The following is a 26,346-nucleotide window of genomic DNA, read 5'->3' as shown; positions in this document are numbered from 1 at the left end:
ATGTCTTCTGCCCTAGGCCTTGCAGTGTCAGTCTAATTTATGTATTTATTTTTAGTATTTCTATACCATTTATAGCCTAAGTGGTTTACATTCAGGTACTCAAGCATTTTTCCATATCTGTCCCAGTAGGCTCACACTCTGACTTCAGCACATTCAGCATTTGCACACTATGGGCTGACATTACTAAGATGTGGTGCCAGATTTTTGTGCGTTAACACAGTTAAAGTACATTATTAGCAAGTAAATTCCATTGCATGAAATAGTTCTTGCACTAAAAAAAAGGGAAAGCATCACCCTGGAGAAGGTCACAGAGATGCCTGAAACATCAGTCAAGCAAACTGAGATGTGGCACCATCCAGACAACTGCAGGAACTGTGACACCAGCCTACATTAAAACATGCTAGTAACACACTTTAGTAACTAGAGCTCCTAAGAGTCCGATATTCAGACCACAAGAGTTATCTGGGCTGACTCCTATGGTCGGCACTGAGCCTGGGTATTTAATGCTGGGCTGTTTCTGGTGACTGGCACTGAACATTCGTTTTATTTTTGGCTGCTACGTTTGGCTGGTCTTCAGGAGGCGGTAAGTAGATGATCAAGACTGGAACTTTAGTTCTCAAAGATGTCAGGAATAACATGAGGCGAGAACCCAACAAATCCACCGATTTTGGAAGAGATCAGACTAGATATGTCACTCAAAGTTCGCCTTATGAAGTTATGACCATCTTATTTTGGTCACACTATTAGAAGAGAGAGAGAGATCACTGGAGAAAGACTTCATGTTTGTGAAGATCAAAAAAACTAGGTGAAGTGGGCCACCTGCAAATAGGTGGCTAGACATGTTGACAACTACTATGGGGAGGAGGCTGAAGGACCTTGTCGGAGTAGCATTGACCGAATCAATGGCACCTAACAAACTTAGCTGGCTAAGTTGATATAGTCAAACCTCGGTTTGCGAGTAACCCGGTTTGCGAGTGTTTTTCAAGACAAGCAAAACATTCTCGCAAAACTTGTCTCGCAAACCGAGTGTTGGCTTGATTTGCGAGTACCCCCCCCCTCCCCGAGAACCGGCATCGCTCCCCCCCCCCGCTCACAAAGGCCCTCTCTCCCGCTTGAACCGGCACCCCCCTCCCCACGTGAACCGGCACCCCCTGCCCAAACAACTTATAACTTACCCCCCCCTGTCTGGCACCGGCACACAGCCCACAGGACGTGCTGGTGCTGCTTGAAGAACTTCCTGTCTCTGCTGGGCCTTGCTGCGCATGCTCGAGGACTTCTAATTCTCCCTCTCGCCGAGATTCTCAGAGATCGAGAATTAAAAGGTCTTGTTCGGATGGGGGTTGCCGGTTTGCGTGGGGAGGTGTCGGTTCGAGCGGGAGGGGCCTTTGCGAATGGGGGGTAGTGATGCCGGTTCTCGGGGGGGGGGGGTTTGCAAATCGTGCCAATGCCAGACCGGGGGGGGGGGGTAAGTTTCCAGTTGTTTGGGTGGGGGAGGGACCGGTTCGCGCGAGGGAGGGGGGGGAGCAGCAGCACTGCTGACCTGGGGGAGGGTGGGGGGTGGGAACGTATCGAGCGAGTTTCCATTATTTCCTATGGGGAAACTCGCTTTGATATATGAGTATTTCAGTTTACGAGCATGCTTCTGGAACGAATTATGCTCGTAAACCAAGGTTCCATTGTAGCCCTGAATATTAGCACTTAACTGGCTTAGCCATTCCCGGCCAGTTAAATAGCACTTAATATCGGGCGGTAAGTCTTTCAATACTTAATAAAGACCTGCAGAGGTATCAGTACATTGGTTTGCCAGGAAGCTGGCTGTTTCCTCTTACCGTCTGCTTCTGTTCCTGTGCTTTCTGACATAGATGAGGAAGGAGAGTGCAGTAAAAGCAAAGAGAACGCCGAAGATGATGGCCAGCATGTCACCTAAAGAAACAGAGAAGAGAAATGGACGATGTAATAAGTGGAAGAAAACAGGGAGAACCAATAGGCAGAGGGATGAACAGACAGGGGGGATGGAAAATCAGATATCAGCAGAGCACAGTGATATAAAAAAATGTCAGCAGAAAACATGGATACTCCTTTCCAGTGTTATAGTCTTACTATCTCTGCCACACGGGTCCTATTGGAGGTACCTAAATATTAGTGCTTAAAGGACATAATTTAAAAAGGTGCCTCCTTTCCATGACAGAATATTAGCATCAATAACAGACTATTCTTACTTTGTGTGCACCAATCGTTCACACTATCTCAAGGCGACACTACTACTACTACTATTTATCACTTCTATAGAGCTCAGAAGAGCTTACGATCTAATTTGGACAGGCAAGTAGGGTTAGGGATTCAGAACTATTATCCCTATATTTATTTAGCCTGTCCTCCCAAAGGAGCCCAGAACGGATCACAGGAGTACATTATAGTATGGATAGGACAAACTTTAGTGAGAAATACAGACTTTACAGCATTTACAGTAAAGACATAAGAACATAAGAAGTTGCCTCCGCTGGGTCAGACCAGAGATCCATCGCGCCCAGCAGTCCGTTCCCACGGCGGCCCATCAGGTCCATGACCTGTAAGGTGATCCTTGTCTAAATCCTTTAATCCCCCTTGTCCTTCTATCTATACCCTTTCATAACCTATCTCTACCTCTATCTATATCCCTCAATCCCCGTATTCTTCAGGAATTTATCCAATCCTTAGTAGGCATAGGGTGGATTAAATTGCAGCGTTTACAGTGGAGGTAACATAGCTTTCCTAGCAATGGGTGTATCTTTTTTGTCGGAGAATGTGGTGGTAATTCAGGTTATATTTGTGGTGGCCTGCGAGTTTAGAGATGTTGTTTGGTTTATTAGGCGGAGCCTTTGAGATCCATCCGGCCGGGGTATAGACGCGGGTTGTTAAGGAGCTGGGTTTGCAAAGAGAAAGGTTTTCACGGCTTTCCTGAAGTTCTAAAGACTGTCTAGTGATCTAATGGATGGGGGGATGATGTGCCTTAATCTGGGTATGTAATGAGCATAAAAGCGTCTTCGGGCTGTCTCAGATGTGAGCGAACAGCCAGGTAGCAGGATCAACCATTTTTCTGTTTGAGATCTCAGTGATCGGTTGGGGACATAAGTTTGTAGTTTTGATGCTATGTAGTTTGGTGTCATCTTGTGGAAAGTCTTAAAGGCTAACACCAAGGCTTTGAAGGCGCATCGGTTTTGGATAGGCAGCCAGTGCATGGAAGTTAGTGCAGGGGTGACGTGGTCGCGGAAGCCTAGGTTTTTTAGGAGTCGGATTGCGGCGTTTTGCGCCCCTTGGAGATGGGAGAGTGTAAAGCGTTGTAGTAATCTAGTCGGGATAATACAAACGTGTATAGCTGAGCAAAATCGCTTTCTGAAAAATAGGCACAGATGCACTTTAGTTGGCGGAGGTAAAAGAAAGAGGAAGACACTATTTTTGATACATGGTCTGAGAGCGACAGGTTTGAGTCGAGAATCACACCTAGGCTGCGGACGTTGTCTTTGGCTATGAGGGTGTCATTTCCCCAAGAAAGAGATGGGCGGGGGTAGGTGCAAGTGACCTTGTGTATCCAGAGTTCTGGTTTCGATGCGTTTAGCGTATACTAAGATGGAGATCATACACTACATAACCTGACTGAGGAGTGATATTGATTTCTCTCGTGGTATGTGCATAAATAACCCAATCTATTGTGATAACTCATTTAAATGTGTCCTGCTTAGTCCCTGCATCGCACAATCAAACAAAAGTCTGGAGAAAAAAAGCCTCGTAGTAACATAGCAACATGATGGCAGATAAAGGCCAAATGGTGCGTTCAGTCTGCCCATCCGCAGTAACCATTAGCTCTTTTGCACTATGAAAGATCCCACGCCCTCTTGAATTTAGAACATAAGAATTGCCACTGCTGGGTCAGACCAGTGGTCCATTGTGCACAGAAGTCCGCTTATACAGCAGTGCCCTATTAGAGTCTAGTCTTACATGCATATGTTCTGTTCCAGTAAGAACTTAAAACACAAAACAAAAACCAACAAGAAAATCCAACACAATCTGCAGTGAAGAAGGTACAGCACATAGAACGAAAAAAAAACTGCAGACAAGCATACAAGATGCAGGCGATGTTTATTGTTTCAGTTATTTCATGCGGTTAATGTTACCACCTTTTTACAAACCAGGGGACCCGACACGGTCCATGTTTCGGTTAACACGCCCTCATCAATGGTCCAAGGTTGACAAGGTATCAAATTAAACCGCAAAAAGAATAAACATGAGACTGTATAAATTGGATAAAATCGTTGACCAAAAGTCTCTAAATAAACTCACTACCTTGTCAACCTTGGACCCCTGATGAAGGCGTGTTAACCGAAACATGGACCGTGTCGGGTCCCTTGGTTTGTAAAAACATTAACCGCATTAAATAACTAAAATAATAAACATAGCCTGCATCTTGTATGCTTGTCTGCAGTTTTTCTTTTGTTCTTTGTCCAGTAGGCACTTATCCAACCTTGTCTTGAATCCCTGAAGGGTGTTTTCCCCTATAACAGCCTCCGGAAGAGCATTCCAGGTTTCTACCACTCTCTGGGTGAAGAAGAACTTCCTTACGTTTGTACAGAATCTTTTCCCTTCTAACTTTAGCGAGTGCCCTCTTGATTTCCTCACCTTGGAGAGAGTGAACAATCTGTCTTTCTCTAATAAGTCAATTCCCTTCAATATCTTGAATGTTTCATTCATGTCCCCTCTCAGTCTTCTCTTCTCAAGGGAGAAGAGGCCCAATTTCTCTAGCCTCTCATTGTAGGGCAACTCCCCCAGTCCCTTAACCATTTTTTGTTGCTCTTCTCTGGACCCTTTCCAGTAGTACTATGTCCTTTTTCATGTAAAGCGACCAGTGTTGGACGCAGTATTCCAGGTGGGGGCATACCATGGCTCAGTATAAAGGCATGATAACCTTTTCAGATCTATTCGTGATCCCCCTCTTAACCATTCCTAGCATTCTGTTAGCCCTTTTTGCTGCCACTACGCATTGCGTAGACAGTTTCATTGACTTGTCTACAAGTACTCCCAAGTCTCTTTCCTGGGGGCTCTCTCTGAGTATAGCTCAGGGCATCCTGTATTCGTGCAAACGATTTTTGTAACCGACATGCATCACCTTGTACTTATCCACGTTGAACCTCATTTGCCATTTCATGGCCCATTCCTCAACCGTATTTATGTCTCTTTGTAGGTCTTCGCAATCCTTCTGACTAACTTTGTATCATCCCGAATTTAATCACCTCACTCATCGTGCCAAGTTCTAAGTCATTTATAAATATGTTGAAGAGCACAGGCCCGAGCACTAAACCCTGTGGCATTCCACTCGTGACACTTTTCCCATCTGAGTATTGGCCAATCACCCCCATTCTCTGCTTCCTATCCGCCAACCAGTTTTTAATCCACGTGAGTATATCACCCTCGATTCTGTGGTTCGCAATTTTTCAAAGTAGGTGTTCATGCGGAACCTTGTCAAATGTCTTCTGAAAATCTAGATATACGATGTCAACCGGGTCACCTTTGTCTATCTGCTCATTTACTCCTTTGAAGAAGTGCAGTAAGTTTGTCAAGCAAGATCTTCCTTTGCTGAAGCCGTGCTGGCTGGTCCTCATCAGTTTGTGTCCATCAAGGTGATCGATGATGTGGTCCTTTATCAGTGCCTCTACCATCTTTCCTGGTACCGAAGTCAGACTCACAAGTCTGTAGTTTCCCAGATCTCGTCTCTAATCTTTCTTGAAGATTGGCGCAATATTCATCACTTTCCAGTCTTCCAGAATCTTTCCTGATTTGATTGACAGATTGGCTATTAGTTGGAGCAGTTCAGCTATAACCCCTTTCAGTTCCTTGATTACCCTCGGGTGGATGCCATCCAGTCCCGGGGATTTATCATTTTTAAGCCTATCAATCTGTCTGCATACCTCTTCTAGATTAACCGTCGTCCCTGCCAGCTTACCGTCTTCATTTCCTGTATATAGCCTGTCGGCTTCAGGTATATTGGATATATCCTCTTCGGTAAATACAGACGTAAAAAATGTGTTCAGTTTGTTGACGATGGCTTTGTCCTCCTTTAGTACTCCCTTTATTCCATGGTCATCTAACGGCCCCACCGCTTCCTTCGCAGGTCGTTTCCCCTTAATATATCGAAAGGAAGACAAAGTTTTTTGCCTCCTTAGCTATCTTTTCTTCATAGTATCTTTTGGCCCCTCTTACCGCTTTATGACACTTGGTTGATGTTGTTTGTGCTTTTTCCAGTTTTCTTCCATTTTTGTCCTCTTCCATTCCTTAAACAAAGTCTTCTTGTCTCTGATCGTTTCCTTCACTGTTACTGTGAGCCACGCCGGTTCCTTTTTCTTCTTCCTCTTGGAACCCTTGTTGATACGTGGTATATATAAATTTTGCACCTCTGTGACTGTGTCCTTAAAAAGGGACCATGCTTGCTCTAGCGTATGTACAGTGCTTATCCTCTTCCTAATCTTCTTCCTCACCATGGCTCTCATCCCTTCGTAGTTCCCTTTTTGGAAGTTCAGTGCCATGGCCGTCGTTCTGGATCGATTTTTTTGTTCCTGTGACTACGTTGAAGTGAATCATGTTGTGACCACTGTTCCCCAGCATCTCTTCTACTTCTATACCCTATGCCGGTCCTTGTAGTTCATTTAGAATTAAGTCCAGAATTGCATTTCCTCTTGTATTTTCCATGACAAGTTGTTCCAGGAACTTGGTCTCTCTACCGCAGCTGGAGTTGCCTAGATTCCACTATATCTCCGGATAATTGAAGTCACCCATGATAACTGCGTTGCCTCCCTTGCATTCACGTTTAATCTTGTCCGTCATTTCTTCATCAGTCTCTTTGGACTGCCCTGGGGGTCGGTAGTAGATGCCGATCTTCATACCCGTTCCATTTGTTCCCGGTATTTTAGCTCATAGAAACTCAACCTTATTGTTCATTTCCAGCGTGTTCTCTCTGGTAGACTCAATTCCCTCTTTTATGTATAGGGGAATACCCCCACCTTTTTGTCCTACTCTGTATCTGCGGTAAAGCTTGTATCCCAGTAGTACAGTGTCCCAGACGTTGTCCTCGTTCCACCATGTTTCCGTGATGACGATGATGTCCATGTTATATTTTTGTGCCAGCTTCCAATTCCCCCATTTTATTCTGAAGGCTCCTTGCATTTGTGTACATACACTTAAGCTTGCGGCCTGTTACTTTCTTGCACTTTCTTCTTCCTTCTGTCTCCCTCGCTTCTGTCCCTTTCAATCTGTCGGGATTTCTATCTTGCCTATGATCCAGTGAGTCTTCCCTGCAACCATTTTCCGAACCATCGACTCGGGAACACCTAGATTGGCCTCCACGTGTGCGGGTCGCCGGACTAGATGGACCTAAGGTCTGATTCGGTGAAGGCATTTCTTATGTTCTTATGACTCATGGTCAACTATCGGCTTTCCCCTTCTTCTTAGTTTAAAAATTTCTTAATTTCTTGCTTGATGTTGCTTGCAAGTAGCCTCAACCTATTGACTATTCCTTCGTTGAAAATTATTAATACAAGACGGCAATTTATTTTTTCGGTTACTGCACCACAGACTTGGAATGCCCTTCCAATATTTTTAAGGGAAGAACAGGAATTCGGAAAATTTAAAAGTAATTTAAAAACATTTCTTTTCAAGGATGCCTTTGAAAACTAATTTTAATATCTGATAACCCTATTAAATTTTATCTTATTATATTTTGTTATTTTGTTAACCTTTTGTATTTTTCCCTTAATGTTTTCTCTTTACTTTAAAGATTTGTATTTCATTCCTCCTTACCTAATGTTATGAGTATGTTAAAATTGATTGTATTCTGTATTGTTTTTTCTTTTAAGTATTTTTATTTATTGTATTGTCACCCAACAAATGTAATTTTAAACTGTACATCGCTTAGAAGTATGATTAAGCGATTAATCAAAAAAATTATTAAACTTGAAACTTGAAACTCTGCTCAGGTGGAGTCCATCCTTCCTGTATAGCTTGCTCTTCCCCCAGAATGCTGTCCAGTTGCGCACAAAGTGGAATTCTTCTTCCTCACACCAGCATCTTATCCATGCGTTGACTGCTTGCAGTTCCATTTGCCTCTTCGCGTCGGCCCTTGGTACTGGCAAGATCTCTGAGAATGCTACCATTGACCTTCTGATCTTCACCTTCCTAGCACCCAGAACTGGTCTTTCAGTGTTTCCCTGCTGTAGTTCCTGTTGCTCAAGTTCTTTGTCCCAACGTGGATCACCACTGCCATATCTCCTCCTTCTGCATTGTCGATGATTCTGTCGATGCAGCTCACTATATCCTTCACCTTGGCCTCTGGTAAGCAGGTTACCAGTTGATCCTGTCTTCCTCCTGCTATGTGGCTGTTGATTTTCCAGATGATGGAGTCTCCCATGACGATTTCTGTCTTCCCTATCTTCTCTTGTCTCTCTAGCCGCAGGTCCATGTCCTTGGTGTACGTCCATCTCTCTAGCCACTGGTGATTGTCCTCCAGGTGGTCCTTACTCTTTGTGGATGTATCTTGGCAGTTCCTCTGTTGTTCCACAGTCTCTCTGTATGCCTCTTTGATGAACTTCTCTAACTCCCTGACTTCCTCTTTGATGTTCCTCTCTTCCATGATGTTATCTGCCTCCCTTCCATGATGTTCTCTGCCTCCCTGAGTCTGTATTGCAATTGATGAACTCTAGGATGCAGGATTTAAAACTCAAGCTTAATCCTGATAAGATAAAGTTTTTTGTTGTGTCGCCACATAAGATTATTCACGAACCATCAATTAGTATAAATTCTACCTTGTATACAATTCAACCAACAATTAAAATATTGGGAGTTATTTTGGACCAGCATCTGAGTATGAAAAACAAATAGATGCTGTGGTACGTAAGGGTTATTACACGCTATGGAAACTGCGTACCATTAAACCTTTTTGAGTTTTCTGCTTTTAAACTTCTGGTACAATCTTTATTATTGAGTCTTTTGGATTATTGTAATATTGTGTATTTAACAATTCCCACGAAACACATGGTTCGACTCATACTGATTCAGAATACAGTGGTACCTTGGTTTACGAGTGCACCGGTTTGTGAGTGTTTTGCAAGACGAGTAAAACACTCAGCAAACTTTGTCTCGTAAATCGAGCACTACCCCTATAAACGAGCACTCAGCAATGGTGGCCCAGGGGTGAGTACTTGCCTGCGGGTGCTGCACAGCGATTCCAAAGTGGTGCCTTCCTTGCCTCGGGGTCCCAATGCGGCTGCCCTCCTGCTTCGGCAATGCCTCTGCCGTCCGTCAGCGCTCTCCCGGCTCCCATCTAAACTGGCCATCCTGAATGAGCATGCGCGCGACTTCTCTCTCCTCTCCTAAGTCAGCCGCTGCCCTGACAACACGCTCACCACGTTCAAGCACCCAGGACGTCCTTGTACATGGTGAGCGTGTTGTCGGGGGAGCGGCTGACTTAGGAGAGGAGAGAGAAGTCACGCACATGCTCATTCAGGATGGCGGTCGGTTTAGATGGGAGCCGGGAGAGCGCTGACGGACGGCAGAGGCATCGCTGAAGCAGGAGGGCAGCCGCATGGGGACCCCGAGGCAAGGAAGGCACCACTTTGGAATCGCTGTGCAGCACCTGCAGACAGGTACTCACCCCTAGGCCACCATTGCAAACTTCGGTTGTGGAACGAATCTTCTGAGTTTGCATTAAAACCTATGGGGAACTTTGCTTTGAAAAACGAGCATTTTGGATTACGAGCATGATCCTGGAACGGATTATGCTCGTAAACCAAGGTACCACTGTACTTTGTTCCATAAGTTTATTACTTAGCGAGTTATATTATTAAAATTCTATTTTACAAATATTTGTGTTTTTTTTTTTTTTACTGTATTATTATATTTCACTGATTGTCCAGCTCCTTTTAGTTTAAACCGCCTAGAACTGGTGAAGTTTGAAGAATGGTCTGAAATTTGGCAGCTAAAATGTACTTTATATATATTAATTGCATGTATTTTTTACTCTGTTGTGAACTGCTTTGAACTTTTGGTATAGCGGTATAGAAAAAAAAAAAATTATTAGTATTCTTCTTAGCATTACATTTTAGCTGCCAAATTTCAGACCATTCTTCAAGCTTCAGCAGGTCTTTCTTTATGTTATTCACACCATCCGGCGTGTCTACTCTATTGCAGATTTTACAAAGAGGCAAATCTTATCTGACAGCCTTTCAGCAATATCGTTTATAAAAATATAAAAAAAAAGAATAGGCCCAAGAACAGAACCTTGAGGCACTCCACTGGTAACCTCCCTTTCCTCAGAATGATCTCCATTGATCACTAACCTCTGTCGCCTTCCTATCAACCAGTTCTTGACCCAGCCTGTCACTTTGGGACCCATCCCGAGGGCACTCAGTTTGTTTATTAGATGTCTGTATGGAACACCATCAAAGGCTTTGATAAAATCTAAATACACCACATCTAGCGCACTCCCTCTATCTAATTTGCTGGTCACCCAGTCAAAGAAATTGATCAGGCAAGCAATAATAAGGCTACGATCTAACTGTTGTCATGAGAACAGTCATTGTCAGAAAAAGACTGACAGATTTTAAGAACATAAGAATAGTTTTACTGGTCCATTTAGCCCTGTATCCTGTTTCCACAGGGGCCAATCCAGCTCACAAACAACCTGACAGAAACCCAAATACTGTAGTAGCAGAGCAAATAAGACAAGCCAAGGAAGGACTCGGTACTGAAGGGTGAATGTTCCCCCACCCGAAACCTTAGAAATCTGCGAGAGGCTGGATGAATTGGAATATGAGTATAAGCCTCTTTGAGATCTAGGGAGCATAACCATCCCTGTGATCCATCAGGGGATAGAGTGTTGGAAGAGAGAGCATTCGAAACTTTTCTTTGACAAGAAATTTATTGAGAGCTCTGAGGTCCAGGATGGGTCGCAAATCCCCCGTCTTCTTTGGGACTAGAAAATAACAGGAAGAAAACCCCATGTTCCGTTGGTTCAAGGGAACCTGCTCGACAGCCCGGAGGCGAAGAAGAGCCTGAGCCTCCTGAAGAAGAATGTGAAGTTGCGACATGTTGGAAGGAAACTCTTTTGGAGGGAGATCTGGTGGAAGTTGAAGAAACTGAAGCGAGTAACCCTCCCTCAAAGGTTCAAATGCAATAAATCCATCTTAAAAAAAAAAATTATCAATTTGAAGATAAGTTACAAGAATAACTTCTTGTTTAAGAAATACAGTATGAATAATATAGATTTATCATAACAATTTTAAGTAAAGAATAAAGTTTTACCTTCCTTGGATCACAATTAATAATAATAATAATAATAATAACAGTTTATATACCACAGGAACGTGAAGTTTTATGCGGTTTACAATGATTAAAAGATGCAGGTAAAGCTGGACTCATTTAGAGCACTGGTCTTTGACCTGGGGGCCGCCGCTTGAACGGACTGCTGGGCACGATGGACCACCGGTCTGACCCAGCAGCGGCAACTCTTATGTTCTAGATTGAGTTAAGAGCTAGAGTTCAGTTATTGTGGACTCGTATTGTAGTTCTGCACTTGCAGGAATATGCCAATAAAAAGGTGGCTCCCAGAGTTCTTGTTTCCTGTCGCATAGAAAGGAATTGTTTGCTTCTTTCTTGTGTAGTTTTTGTGACATCTAAGTAAACCCAAATTCGTTTTCCATGATATAGTTCTTTAGACCATCAAATGTATTGTTTTATAAAGGCATTTAAGTCTTGTTTAAAGATGAAATAAGCCAAAAGGGTAGTTCTTCAAGGATAGATGAAATGTCCTTTAAATCAATTTGAGAAGATTGAATATTTTCCTCTTCCGTTACTCCCAGGGATTGTTTAGAAGTGGTGGGACCGTTGGATGGCCAAGGAATAAAGGGAGCACTAAAGGAGGACAAAGCAATCGCTGACAGACTGAACACATTTTTTGCATCTTTATTTACCAGAGGATATACACAGCATACCGGAACCCATCAGGCTATATGCTGGAAGTGAAAACGGGAAACTGACAGGTTTACGGTCAGTCTAGAAGAGGTATGCAGGCAGATTGATAGGCTTAAGAGTGATAAATCCCCAGGACCGGATGGCATCCATCCGAGGGTCATCAAGGAACTGAAAGGAACCATAGCTGAACTGCTTCAACTAATAGCTAATCTGTCGATCAAATCCAGAAAGATTCTGGAGGACTGGAAGATGGTGAATGTTATGCCGATCTTCAAAAAAGGTTCGAGGGGAGACCCGAGAAACTACAGACCGATGAGTCTGGCCTCGGACCACTGGTCTGACCCAGCAGTGGCAATTCTTATGTTCTTATAATAAATCTTGTTAAATGGGGAAATAAATTCAGGCGTATATTTGAGTATTTCCACCAGATAGCTTTTAAACATATTGTACATTTAGCCTTCAGCTGTGGTTTTCAATATTCTCTATCTTTCTATGTAACATCACATTATCTTTAATGGCTGAAAGCTTATAATCTTGGAGAGATTTAATTCTTTTCTCTCCCTATTGCTTTGATCTAAAGACTTGGATAATTAATCAATTTTCCCTCCCAAAGCCAGTACCTTTCCAGAAGTCTTGAGTGTCACAGTGTTTCTCCTCCAGTGTTACCTCTCCGGGAGGACTTAGCTGAGATATTCATCAGCAGAAGCTCATCTGCCTTGGGGTTCTCCTCAGTGAAAATTCTTGGCGCTACTTTGGCTGCCTGGCTTTCACCTCTTTCGGTAGCAGCTACAGCTGGACAGGGAGGAGGAACTGATGATGGGGGTGATAGCGAGATCTCGTGCCACTGCGAGACTGAGCCTTTTCTGCTCTCTGTCGCAGCGGGGAGCGCTTCCCTGTTCTTAGAGTAGACGCCGGAGAAGAATCACTTGATTGTCTTGACAGAAGGGAGCGAAGGCTTCACGGAGGAAGATGCCTTCACACTGCCCTTACGTTTATGCGGCATCACTGAGCAAAAGAAGGGCACCAACAGATTCATCCAGAGCGATCCAACATTCCCCAGCTAAGTGCTGCCATCTTGACCACTCCCAGAATTCTCCATTCTTCCATACATCTTTTAAGTCATAGAAACATGATGGCAGATAAGGCCAAATAGCCCATACATAACATCCACTATCTCCTCCTCTCCCTATTGGCTAAGGCTCTTAACATTTGCATCTTCTATTCCTATAGGCTAAGGCTCTTAACACTTGCATTGTGAGACCATAGAGCTTTATGGTTATAAAACAGAGAAACATGATGACAGATAAAGGCCAAATGGCCCTGCCAGTCTGCCCATCCACAGCATCCACTATCTCCTCCTCTCCCTATTGGCTAAGGCTTTTAACATTTGCATCTCCTATTCCTATAGGCTAAGGCTCTTAACACTTGCATTGTGAGACCATAGAGCTTTATGGTTATAAAACAGAGAAACATGATGACAGATAAAGGCCAAATGGCCCTGCCAGTCTGCCCATCCACAGCATCTACTATCTCCTCCTCTCCCTATTGGCTAATGCTCTTAACATTTGCATCTCCTATTCCTATAGGCTAAGGCTCTTAACACTTGCATTGTGAGACCATAGAGCTTTATGGTTATAAAACAGAGAAACATGATGACAGATAAAGGCCAAATGGCCCTGCCAGTCTGCCCATCCACAGCATCCACTATCTCCTCCTCTCCCTATTGGCTAAGGCTCTTAACATTTGCATCTCCTATTCCTATAGGCTAAGGCTCTTTACACATGCATTGTGAGGTCATAGAGCTTTATGGTTATAGAAACAGAGAAATATGATGGCAGATGAAGGCCAAATGGCCCATCCATAGCATCCACTATCTCCTCCTCTCCCGATTGGCTAAGGCTCTTAACATTTGCATCTCCTCTTCCTATAGACTAAGGCTTTCCATTGTGAGGTCATAGAGCTTTATGGTTATAGAAACATAGAAACCTGAAGGTAGATAAAGGCCAAATGGCCCATCCGCAGCATCCATTATCTCTTCCTCTCCCTATTGGCTAAGGCTCTTAACATTTGCATCTCCTCTTCCTATAGGCTAAGTCTTTCCACCTGCATTGTGAGGTCATAGAGCTTTATGGTTATAGAAACATAGAAACCTGAAGGTAGATAAAGGCCAAATGACTCATCCGCAGCATCCACTATCTCCTCCTCTCCCGATTGGCTAAGGCTCTTAACATTTGCATCTCCTCTTCCTATAGGCTAAGGCTCTTTCCACCTGCATTGTGAGGTCATAGAGCTTTATGGTTATAGAAACATAGAAACCTGAAGGCAGATAAAGGCCAAATGGCCCATCCTCAGCATCCACTATCTCCTCCTCTCCCTATTGGCTAAGGCTCATAGAGCTTTATGGTTATAGAAACAGAGATAAACTTCAATGCTCACAGCTCTAATAAATTTCATATATATATCAAATTATGATTGTAAAGTGCTCAGACCCATAACCAAATACATCTGTGATAACTACAGACTATGATTGTTGGTGGGACCATCACTGCTGTTTACTGTCCCAAACCACTCGGTGTTTTTTTAAAAAGATGTTATAGTCACTTATCTGGTATATCGAGCGGTTGATAGAAGTTCTAACAAAGAACCATAGATTCAATAAAGTGCCAGTGCTCAGTCAGTTTATTATTATTAATCCTCACAGATTATTCTATAAATCTGCCCATCTACAACATCAATTATCTCCTCCTGTCCCTAAGAGATCCCACATGCGTGTCTCATGCTTTCTTGAATCGCCTTTCAACTCCAACAATCTAATCTAATCTTAAGGTTCAAGGTGATTTACGAGCCAAGTATACCGTGCATGGGGAATTACATAGCTGAGAACAAGGTAATTACATCTAATAGTTACAAATTACAAGTGAAGTGACCCATGCAGAATATGGGACATTACAAAGTGAAGAAGATTATAATTACTTCTTATAGTTGAGAGGGCTTATGGATGTATTAATATGTGGATATAGTCAATGAAGAGCTGGATAATTATTTCATACAATTGTTGAAGAGAATCCATACTCAGAGGGGGGCTTGCAAGGTTCCTGAAGTATTTGCTGAAGCAATTAAGTGGTTGAACAACAAGGTTTTCCTTTCATTAATACTTCTATTATTTTGCCTTGCACTAAAGTCAAGCTAAGAGCTCTGCAATCTTCTCTTTACATTTTGTGAAGCCAACATCCAGACAAATGACTAAAACAGAGGAGCATCAAATCATTATTTTTAGACAAAGGCAGGACAGAGCATGGTATTAAGAAATGGATAGAGAGAACGTAGGCAAAGAGTGAGAGTTCGACTGATGTAGAGAAGCCTTGAGTGAAGAATGGATGTTGCAGATGTAGGAAGAAAAGAAGAGAAGGATGGATGGAGCGGGAGTAGAAAGAAAAGCAGGAGATGGACAAATGTAAGAAGAGAGGAAGGAGAAATGGCAAGAGTAGAGGAAGGAGAGAGTGAAAATGGAAGTAGAATGGTAAGACAGGGAGATGGATGAACAGAGTGGATGTGGAGAGGGCAAGAGATGGATGAGTATAGGGAGATATCATGGGTTGACAGATGCAGAAAGAATGAAAAATGGATGGATAGATCTAATGTAGAAAGAGAGCAATGTGGATAGATAAAGCAGATGTAAACAGAGCGAGAGATGAACAGATAGAGTGAGAAAAGGAACAGAGCGAGAGATGGATAGGTGGATTTAGGGTGAGAGTAAAAGATGGATGAATATAGGTAGAACGATGGAGACATTTTGCAGATGTAGACAGAGAACGAGAGATGAAGAGATAGAGTGGGCAAAGGAACAGAGTGAGAGATGGATAGGTGGATATAGGGAGAGAGTGAGAGATGGATGGATATAGGCAGAGAGATGAAGACATATTGCAGATGTAGACAGAGAGTGAGAGATGGAAGGATTTAGGTGAAGACATATCGCAGATGTGGACAGAGAGCAAGAGATGAACAGATAGAGTGGGAAAAGGATCAGAGCGAGAGATAGATAGGTGGATGTAGGGAGAGAGTGAGAGATGGATGGATATAGGGAGAGAGATGAAGACATATTGCAGATGTAGACAGAGAGCGAGAGATGAACGAATAGCATGGATGTACTAAAAGAGGGATGATGTTGGGAGTGTATCATACCTGTACCAAGAGTAGGTGCACGTTGATTTTCTATAACTAAACAAAAAGAAAAGTAAAGACATATTATTGATGAAATGATGAGACCTGCTGGGGTTTTATTTCCTGCCAGACACTGTCCTCCTGCAGGGGCTGAAGCAACTTCTGTATGAGACTTAGATTCCTAAACTATATCACTAAAGGTTTCCTTGTTTTAAAATATGTACATCTATTGGAAATGTCTAGATTCTTGGAAATAAGTAGATACAAGTCTAACAAATGAATGGCTATGAAGAATTTGCTAGGCCCATCCTGGGGTGGCTGTATCTGGCCCCCGTTGCAGCAATGATCCTCTTAAGTGTTAGAATAACAAACTGTCCTACCTCCATTGTCTGGGCTGATGTTCTTGGGTTGTGAGACAACTCCTGTTCCACCTTCTCCGTCTGCATCTGGAAGGGTTAAATTATTGTGTTAGATTTATACTATAGAAACAGCCATTTAGCATCTTCAAGTGAGTTAGAGATGCCAGAGTTTTGGTTGAATTTAGACTTTGATAACAGAAGCAGCACATCAGTGAAAGGAACTAGAATTTAGATGGAAAGTAGGAAAAGATCAGAAAAGTATCTACCTGCAGGTATGCAAAAAGCCACAGGGTAGGTCACAGAGTCAGTGTACCAAGCAGAGGTCCCCAAATGGCAGGGACAACAAAACCACAGGGTCAAAACAGCCAAATTCAAGAGTCAGCCTCATATAGGTGGGTTTTGAGATTGTAGCATAGGTACATTCCAAAGAATAGAGCCTGTAACACTCAAAGGAGCTCAGGAAACTATTAAAAAAAGAACGCTCCGCTTCCTTTTATTTAGCGCGGCCATGTCGGAGCGTTCATTTTTAAATAGTTTCCTGAGCTCCCCTACGTAGCTTATTTCTCGGTAAGTACGCAGAATCTTTCAGAGTTATGCAGACTATACATCCATTTATTTATATTTATGTCTCTGGATGAACACGTGACTTTCTATTCCTTTTTTTCTAGGAGTTTTCACAAGATACAAGTCCAGAGGTAGTGTCAATTTTTATACTTTATGGTTCTCGCTGCTATACCAACCCCTTTTCACTGTATTTTTCCTTTTTTTCCTTTTTTAATATATTTCCTTTGCACTCTTTCCCTCCTTGTAGCCCCTGTGGTTTTTAATTGATATGTTTTTAGACTGTTTTGTTGTGTTCCTTTAAATATTTGCTTCTTTGTAGTTTGCGTTTTAAGTGCCACAGCGACATCTAGTGGGTAGGTTTGGTTTTGAAGTTTCTTTTCATTTTCCTTTTGTATTTTTGGAAGTAAGTTTTATCTGTGGATGCTGTTTTAATGGTTTTGATTCTATTTTGTACTTCATGATATCTTAAGTGTATTTGTCACTTCTGTGACTTTATTTGTATGTATTATGCTTTAAATTTATGCGACTCCATTATTACCATGCAATATTTTGTCATTTTAAGTATTTATGTTGTCTCGTTTATGCTTTTATATCATTGCATTTACAGTAGGCTGAAGGAAAATAAATAGAAATGTCCTTAAATATATCTTAAATAAAAAGAAAGGAAATGGGAGGCAGATTAAGAAAAGGAGCAGAGAGATCCAGCAGTGGCCCATGAGAGATGAGATCTCTGCTCAAAAGCTCCAAAGTTCAAATTCTGGTAACTATTCCTGGAGAAGATACCCAGCCCTTATCAACACCTCATGTGATATTATACCAGAGATGAAAGGCAGTATCAGTAACTACCAGCCAAGGATCTGTGATATCTACCAATGTGACAGTACAAAGAGAGGAAGAAGAAAACACTGTACCATCACAACAAAGATAATAATTGAAGACCATCCCAATCACAATGCAGAACCAAGTTCCAAAGTCTCAGAGTCAGAACCATAAGATACAAGCGATACACAGAGAGCAGGATGACCCAGCAGTAAGGGAGAGATTCCTGGTTTAAGGATCTGCAGATATCAACAGAGTTGGTAGGAGTTCCTTAGGACCTTCATCTGATGTTTCTATGGAGGAGTCACCAGGAGCAGGAGATTCGTGGTGAAGCTCAGGGTCTGTGATGAAAGTCCAGAGATATCAAGCAAGCATCAAGGAAAATTAATAATTCTTTCACATCAATTCCCAAATAATTAAAGTAGGTCTGAGGCCACTAAATAGGAGAAACATTCTAAAAGAAAGCATCCTAAAGAAGAAGGGGAAACAAAGGAAATGGGAAAGAAAGAAAAGGTCCTGAGAAATCCAGCAGTGGTCCCTTTGAGATAAGATCTCTTCTCAGAAGCTCCAAGGAACACTGGTAATCATTAGGAAGATAAGATACCAAGCCCTTATCAACATGTCAGGTGAAGATATACCAGAGGAGAGAGGCTGTGTCAGTAACCACCAGCCAAGGATCTGAGACATCCACAAATGAGACAGTACAAAGAGAGGAAGAAGAAAACACTGTACCATCACAACAAAGATAATAATTGAAGACAATCACAAACACATCCCAAAACCAAATTCCAAAGTTTCAGAGTCAGAACCATAAGATGTAAGCGATACACAGAGAGCACGATGACCCAGCAGTAAGGGAGAGATTCCTGTTTTAAGGATCTGCAGATGTCAACAGAGTTGGTAGGAGTAAAATACCTTCCTTAGGACCTTCGTCTGATGTTTCTATGGAGGAGTCACCAGGAGCAGGAGATTCGTAGTGAAGTTTAGGGTCTGTGATGAAAGTCCAGAGATATCAAGCAAACATCAAAGAAAATAACTAATACTACTTTCACATCAATTCCCAAATAATTAAAGCAAGTCACAGGTTGCTAAATAGGAGATATTTTCCATAAATGTATCTTAAAGAAGGAAAAACAAAGGACATGGGAGACAGAAAAAAGAAACAGTGCTGAGAGACCTCCGTTCACAAGCTTTATGGCAAAAGAAGCAAATCAAGCAACTGAATAAGGAAATAATTCAGAGATGTTCAATAAATTAACTCAAATAGGATAGAGAACAAGCTCATATCAAGTGAATTTTATTACCAGACCTCAAACACCCAAAGCACTACTTCTTCATTTTTTCGTGCCCTTTCTGGGGCGATGTGTTCATCGGTCTTGGTAAAGTGACGTGTGCAACTTGATTTTTAATTTATTTTTAACAGGCTCTATAAAATTATAAAGTGCTTACAGTGCTGTGAAAGGAAGGCACTTATCTTTATGATCGACGGCTGCCCAACTGTTTCACTCTTGGTTTCGTCAGGGGCTAAAAGAGAACAAAAATACTTGATGTTCAATTTAAAATGTGAAAATCCTAATGTCCCAAACTTAATAGTATATTCATATGTTACTTAATTCATTAATAATGAATTCAAAATTAAGTATTTTAAAAACTCATTAATTATATCAATTTATTAAATATTTCATTATTTAACATTTAATATTTTCATAAATCCCTAAGCCATAAAACTTATTACCTAATTTCATTTCTATTTAAATAGATCATTCTAGAACTTTAACAGAGAATGATAACAATATATTTCATCTTCATGATTGTATAACGTGCTCTCACCAAACAAAGGTCATTTATGAGCAAAAATAAAAATTCTCAGTTTGAAATGACCAAACAATCTAAAAATCTGCGATGGTAAAATAATTTCATTGACTGCTTGGTAATGTCAGGAAAAAGGAAATCACCAAGAAAATGAAAAGGAAACCATCTTTTTTGTTAAAAAATTGGCTGAAAAGTGCTGCTCATTCTATATTATTCATTTTTTCTTAAGTATATTAACTTACAAACACGACACAAAATCACTGTTGTTAGTGTAGGAACATTGTAACGCTATCACAAACGGGAAAAGTTTACTTATTTATGTAAAAAGATCTACAGAGAATCCTAAGCACAGAAAACAATCTGCATAACATCTTCAACCTTTTGAAAATGGTGTTGGTTTGACAGACGCTCTTGAAAAAACCACTTTATATGATCCACGTCTGAAGTGACCGAGAATGCCCCAAGGGATCATGTAAATGTTGTGAAATTAAGTTACAATCTAAGACTTTACCAATCCTTTGGATGGCACAACATTTGAATTGAAACATTTCAGTAAATTGTAATACAAGTTATGCCATTTACGTAATTTTATGTTCTTGTTCCAGAATTTATGTAGGAAAGTCCAAGAGGAGTTTTAAAATTCGTATTAATGAGCATAGATCCAATCTCAAGTGCAGAAGGATGGAGGCACCACTTGTTCAACATTGTTGTGAGAACCAACATGTATTCTCTGATCGCAGATGCATCATTAAAGACATAGAGAAGGTCAGTCACAGAGGTGATGACGGAGATAAAGCACTCACACAACGAGAACAACGATGGATCCATAAATTGAATTCTTTGGAACCTGTGGGATTGAACAATAACATTGAATGGAAGATTTTTTTCTGATTTTCCGTTCTTTCAGTATTTGCAACCCTGTCTGGTTGGGTGATTTAGATGATCTTTTTCATCTGGTTTGCTTTTCTCTGTTTTTGGGTTTTCCTTTTTGCTAGTCATTTTATGGACCTTTTGTTTCCGTTTTTGATAACTATTTTTCATTGAACCAATTGTGTTCTCTTTTTATGCTCTGGGGTTATAGAGTGAGTTTTTCTCAGGGAGTTCTAGTTAAGTTCGAATGTCAGTTAAAAATTTGGTGACCTAGAATCCTTGATGGAATTTATAATTTTTAGATTTCAATTTGGGTGCCATTTTCTAGCCTTTCGCCATGATTGATGTCATTCTTTGCTGTGATTGGCTCTCCTGCGAGCGTCTTATTTAAAAACTGATGCTATTTTGAAAGCTTTATGGCGTTTCACAGGCAGACTTTGGTGCTTGTCTTTTTGTTCAGGAAGAGGTTCCTTCACCAGAGTAAGAAGATCTTTTTTGTTTGAGGGGACAACAGCATACAGACAATAGCGTTTTACTGTTTTTTATACTAACAAAAGCGGTTTTTTCAAGAGCGTCTGTCAAACCAACACCATTTTCAAAAGGTTGAAGATGTTATGCAGATTGTTTTCTGTGCTTAGGATTCTATGTAGATCTTTTTACATAAATAAGTAAACTTTTCCCGTTTGTGATAGCGTTACAATGTTCCTACACTAACAACAGTGATTTTGTGTCGTGTTTGTAAGTTAATATACTTAAGAAAAAATGAATAATATAGAATGAGCAGCACTTTTCAGCCAATTTTTTAACAAAAAAGATGGTTTCCTTTTCATTTTCTTGGTGATTTCCTTTTTCCTGACATTACCAAGCAGTCAATGAAATTATTTTACCATCGCAGATTTTTAGATTGTTTGGTCATTTCAAACTGAGAATTTTTATTTTTGCTCATAAATGACCTTTGTTTGGTGAGAGCACGTTATACAATCATGAAGATGAAATATATTGTTATCATTCTCTGTTAAAGTTCTAGAATGATCTATTTAAATAGAAATGAAATTAGGTAATAAGTTTTATGGCTTAAGGATTTATGAAAATATTAAATGTTAAATAATGAAATATGTAATAAATTGATATAATGAATGAGTTTTTAAAATACTTAATTTTGAATTCATTATTAATGAATTAAGTAACATATGAATATACTATTAAGTTTGGGACATTAGGATTTTCACATTTTAAATTGAACATCAAGTATTTTTGTTCTCTTTTAGCCCCTGACGAAACCAAGAATGAAACGGTTGGGCAGCCGTCGGGCAAAAAGATAAGTGCCTTCCTTTTATAGCACTTTAAGCACTTTATATAATTTTATAGAGCCTGTTAAAAAAAATTAAAAATCAAGTTGCGCACGTCACTTTACCAAGACCGATGAACACATCGCCACAGAAAGGGCACGAAAAGATGAAGAAGTAGTGCTTTGGGCGTTTGAGGTCTGGTAATAAAATTCACTTGATAAGAGTTTGTTCTCTATCTTATTCAAAAGAAGCAAATAAGTCATCTTATCAAATGAGGAAAGGAGACCCAGTCAATTACAATAACATAAATCTTAGATGGAGAATATTTTTACTTATTGTTTCTCACAAAACTTAAAGTACACCTGGATTTAATTATGAGAACATTGCAAATAATAAATTAGATAATAAAATGACAGTGAAAAAAAATAAAACAAAAGAGGTCATTGTATCAGGAGCTGCCTAACTAGGAACAATATGCAAATAACTGCTGATATTCTAGTCATCTGCGTTCATACGTGCTGAAACAAGGAAGCTTTTAAAGGTTTTCTGTAACGGGGTCCATCTAATTCCTCTTAGATCTTTTGGAAGAGAGTTCCACATTACTGGAGCAATATAAAAGAAGACAGCTGTACGGGTGTACTCAAGTTTTGCCTCTTTGACTACTGGCACTTGAAGGAAGGAAGCCTGAATTATTGTGATTCCCATGAATGTAGGCTCGGGGTAGCGGCGAGAGTTCGCTCCGCCCCCCCCAAGCGTCACAGGCAGCGCCGGACTCCCCCTTGAAAAGGGGAGGAGCCAGCGCGGCACACGCGGTGCCGAAGAGAGAGGAGAGAAGGGAAGCAGGAAGCAGAGGAGACAGGCAGCGTTGGTGCCGGGCACCGAAGCAAGCAGGAGTAGGAAGACAGTAGGCTCGGGGTAGCGGCGAGAGTTCGCTCCGCCCCCCCCAAGCGTCACAGGCAGCGCCGGACTCCCCCTTGAAAAGGGGAGGAGCCAACGGCGCCCAGCCGTTCGGCGCCTTTGCGAAGGGCCTTGCAAGGGACGAGCGCTACTCTCAAGAACACCAGAGGAGAACAGACCGGTAAGGAACCGACAACCACAGAAGAGACAGACACAAAAGAAACCAACCCGCACATACAATCAAGGTGAGGTAGAGCAGAGACAGCACACACGAGAGAGACAACAAGGCAAGCAACACAAGGAAGCAGCAGGCAAGGGACACAAGCACACAAAGGCACAGGCACTGTAACACAAACAGACTCACTCAAATAGGAAGCTTGCAGTCAGGAAGTCAGAAGGTAAGGGGGAGGTAGGATCAGTAGGAAAAAGAGCAGCAGTAGGTCACAACAAATCACTCAGACAACCCACGAGTGAAGCACGAAATGGAAGCCCAAGGAAGTCAGAAGATGAGCTTTCCTGTCTTCTGCATCGACTGCAATATGTATGACTACCTCCCTTCGGGGATCCAGGCATACATTTGCGATCGATGCATGGAGATGGATAGCTTGAAATGTCAGGTAAGACTATTGGAGGGAACAGTGATGGAACTCGAAGACAGAATCCGAGCACAAGGGAAGATTCTAGTGGAGTACAGCCCAAACGACGAGGTCAAGGATCTAGAAACGTTCATAGAGGAAGCCCATCAGCACCACGTAGAGATCCCAGGGCTGGAAAACTGTACTCAGGAAACACATGTGAGGAGAGAAGACATCCATGCAAACACAGAAGAAAACAAAGACGAGATAGGAGACAACCGCACAACAGGAGGAATAGTGAGAGCACAGGAAGATGTCCCCCCACCCAAAGAACAGGAAACAATTTCAAGAGTATCATTGGAGGAAGATGACTGGCCCTACTCCAAGGACGTGGACCTACGCCCCCCAAGGAACTCCCGAATAAAGAAGATGGGGATCATCGTAGGCGACTCCATTATACGACACGTGGACAGCCACACCGCAGGAGGAAGAGAGGACAGAGTCGTCACCTGTCTGCCTGGAGCAAGAGTAAAGGATGTGACCAGCAGGATCTCCAGGATCATAGATGGCGCACGGGGAGTGGACACCGCTGTGCTTATCCACGTGGGAACAAATGATGTGAGCGGGCGGAAGTATGACAGGGAAGAGATGAAGGGCCAGCTCCGCTCACTCGGAAGACAACTGAAGATCAGGGAGGTGAAGGTGGCCTTCTCTGAAATCCTCCCTGTACCAAGAGCAGATGGAAAGAGACAAGGGGAATTGCAAGTGATCAACGCCTGGATGAGACGATAGTGCGAAGACGAAGGCTTCGACTTCGTGCGCAACTGGACGGCGTTCTGGGGAAAAAGCAAGTACTACAGAAGGGATGGACTACACCTCAACAAGGAAGGAGCAAGAGTTTTGGCAGGCAACATGAAGAAAGCAATAGAGAAGGCTTTAAACTGAAGGACAGGGGAAAGCCGACAGTCGACAACCGGTCGATGGCACGGACAACAGGATGCCCCGACGTAGGAACAAAGGACTACTACTCATACACAAGAGAGGTCGACCTCACAGCCAACAAAGGAGAACAAGCAGGAAGGGACAACTCAGACACAGGAGGGGATGACCACACAGCAAACATGGGAGATAACACAGGAGCAGTAAAGGATACCGTAAATGAAACTGTAAGGACAGCCAAGAGTAGAAGGTCCAAAAAGGTAACACGAAGGGAACTTAGATGTATGTATACAAATGCTAGAAGTCTAGGAAACAAAATGGGAGAACTAGAGACGATAGCAAGACATGAGAACATGGATATCATTGGCATAACAGAAACATGGTGGAATGAAGAAAACAAATGGGACACAGTACTACAAGGATACAAACTATATAGAAGAGATCGAGAAGGGCAGAAAGGTGGAGGTATTGCCCTATATGTTAAGGAAGGAATAGATTCTGTTGGAATGATTACAACAGACAGGAAAGAGAAGCTGGAGTCCCTCTGGATCAAAATTCCTGGTCGCAATGGCGCAGATATAAAAATTGGCCTTTACTATCGTCCCCCAGGACAGGCGGAAGTCACTGACTCAGAAATGATGGAGGAAATCAAACAAGTATGCAAGACAGGCAATGTAGTTATATTGGGAGACTTCAATTTCCCAGGAATAGACTGGAAACTAGGAGCCTCCAACTGCGGCAAGGAGGCCAAGTTCCTGGAGGTGCTAGGGGATTGCTTCCTGGAGCAAATGGTAAAAGAGCCGACAAGAGGCGACGCCACCTTGGACTTGGTCCTAAATGGTCTCACTGGACCGATAACAGAAGTAGAAGTCATGGTTCCACTGGGAACGAGTGATCACAATGTAATCAACTTTAAACTTGACATCGGGAAAGGGAAACATGTCAAAACCTTAACCACCACCTTAAACTTTAAAAAGGGTAAATACGATTGCATGAGAGCCATGGTAACAAAACGACTCGAGAAGATGGTGGACAAACTTGAAACAGTAGATCAGGCATGGTGCCTATTGAAAAATACTATTGCAGAAGCACAAGATCTCTACATTCCGAGGATTTCCAAAGATCGGAGAACTAAAGGCAAAGGAGAACCGGCATGGCTTACCATACAGGTGAAGGAAGCCATAAAGGTAAAGAAGGACTCTTTCAAAAAATGGAAATGCACGAAGACAACCGAAGCCTGGAACAAACATAAAGATGAACAGAAGAAATGTCACAAGGCGGTGAGGGGAGCAAAACTGGACTATGAGGAAAAAATAGCCCAGGAGGCCAAAAACTTCAAGCCCTTCTTTAGATACGTGAAAGGGAAAAAACCTGCAAAAGAGGCAGTGGGACCCCTGGACGACAAGGGAAGAAAAGGGTACATCAAGGAAGATAAACAAATCGCAGACAAACTAAATTCCTTCTTTGCGTCCGTCTTTACGAAGGAGGACACCTCAACAATACCTGAAGAGGAGAAACTGTTTACAGGAGAAATAGAGGACAGCCTCACCACAGTCGAAGTGAACTTAGATCAGATATACTACCAGATCGACAAACTTAAAAGTGACAAATCCCCTGGACCGGATGAAATTCACCCGAGAGTCTTGAAGGAATTGAAGATTGAAATTGGAGAGTTATTGCAAAAACTTGCAAACCTGTCAATCAGAACTGGTCAGATACCAGACGACTGGAGGAAAGCGAACGTCACGCCAATTTTCAAAAAAGGATCAAGAGGAGAACCGGGCAACTATAGACCTGTGAGTCTTACGTCTGTCCCCGGCAAGATGATTGAATCACTGATCAAGGATAGCATAGTTCAGCACTTGGACACACACGACTTGATGAAACCCAGTCAACATGGATTCAGGAAAGGGAAATCGTGTCTGACGAATTTACTCCAATTCTTTGAGACCGTGAACAAGCAAATTGATAGTGGAAAGCCGGTGGACATAATATACTTGGACTTCCAGAAAGCATTTGACAAAGTTCCACACGAAAGACTTCTCAGGAAGCTACAAAGCCATGGCATAG

The 26,346-nt window shown here is 42.0% G+C and overlaps 1 protein-coding gene across 11 annotated transcripts in view; it reads right to left on the bottom strand.

Annotated features, from left to right (window-relative positions):
- Positions 1-26,346, bottom strand: part of CA9 (carbonic anhydrase 9) — a 174,631-nt gene that overhangs the window by 4,776 nt on the left and 143,509 nt on the right. For 7 of the 11 annotated variants that reach the window (XM_033937277.1, XM_033937268.1, XM_033937360.1 and 4 more), the window contains 5 exons: positions 18,810-18,884; positions 18,163-18,235; positions 16,533-16,600; positions 16,174-16,209; positions 1,830-1,923 (listed from right to left, as the gene is read on the bottom strand). In XM_033937277.1, coding sequence (XP_033793168.1) covers positions 1,830-1,923; positions 16,174-16,209; positions 16,533-16,600; positions 18,163-18,235; positions 18,810-18,884 — 346 coding nt within the window. The remainder of the gene's footprint in view (positions 1-1,829; positions 1,924-16,173; positions 16,210-16,532; positions 16,601-18,162; positions 18,236-18,809; positions 18,885-26,346) is intronic. The other 4 variants (XM_033937313.1, XM_033937295.1, XM_033937324.1 and 1 more) reach the window with 2 other exon arrangements.

This window comes from Geotrypetes seraphini, chromosome 1, assembly GCF_902459505.1.
Source record: "Geotrypetes seraphini chromosome 1, aGeoSer1.1, whole genome shotgun sequence".
NCBI lineage: Eukaryota > Metazoa > Chordata > Amphibia > Gymnophiona > Dermophiidae > Geotrypetes > Geotrypetes seraphini.
The sequence above is the reverse complement of the archived record's forward strand: the minus strand, read 5'-3'. Positions and strand labels throughout refer to the sequence as shown.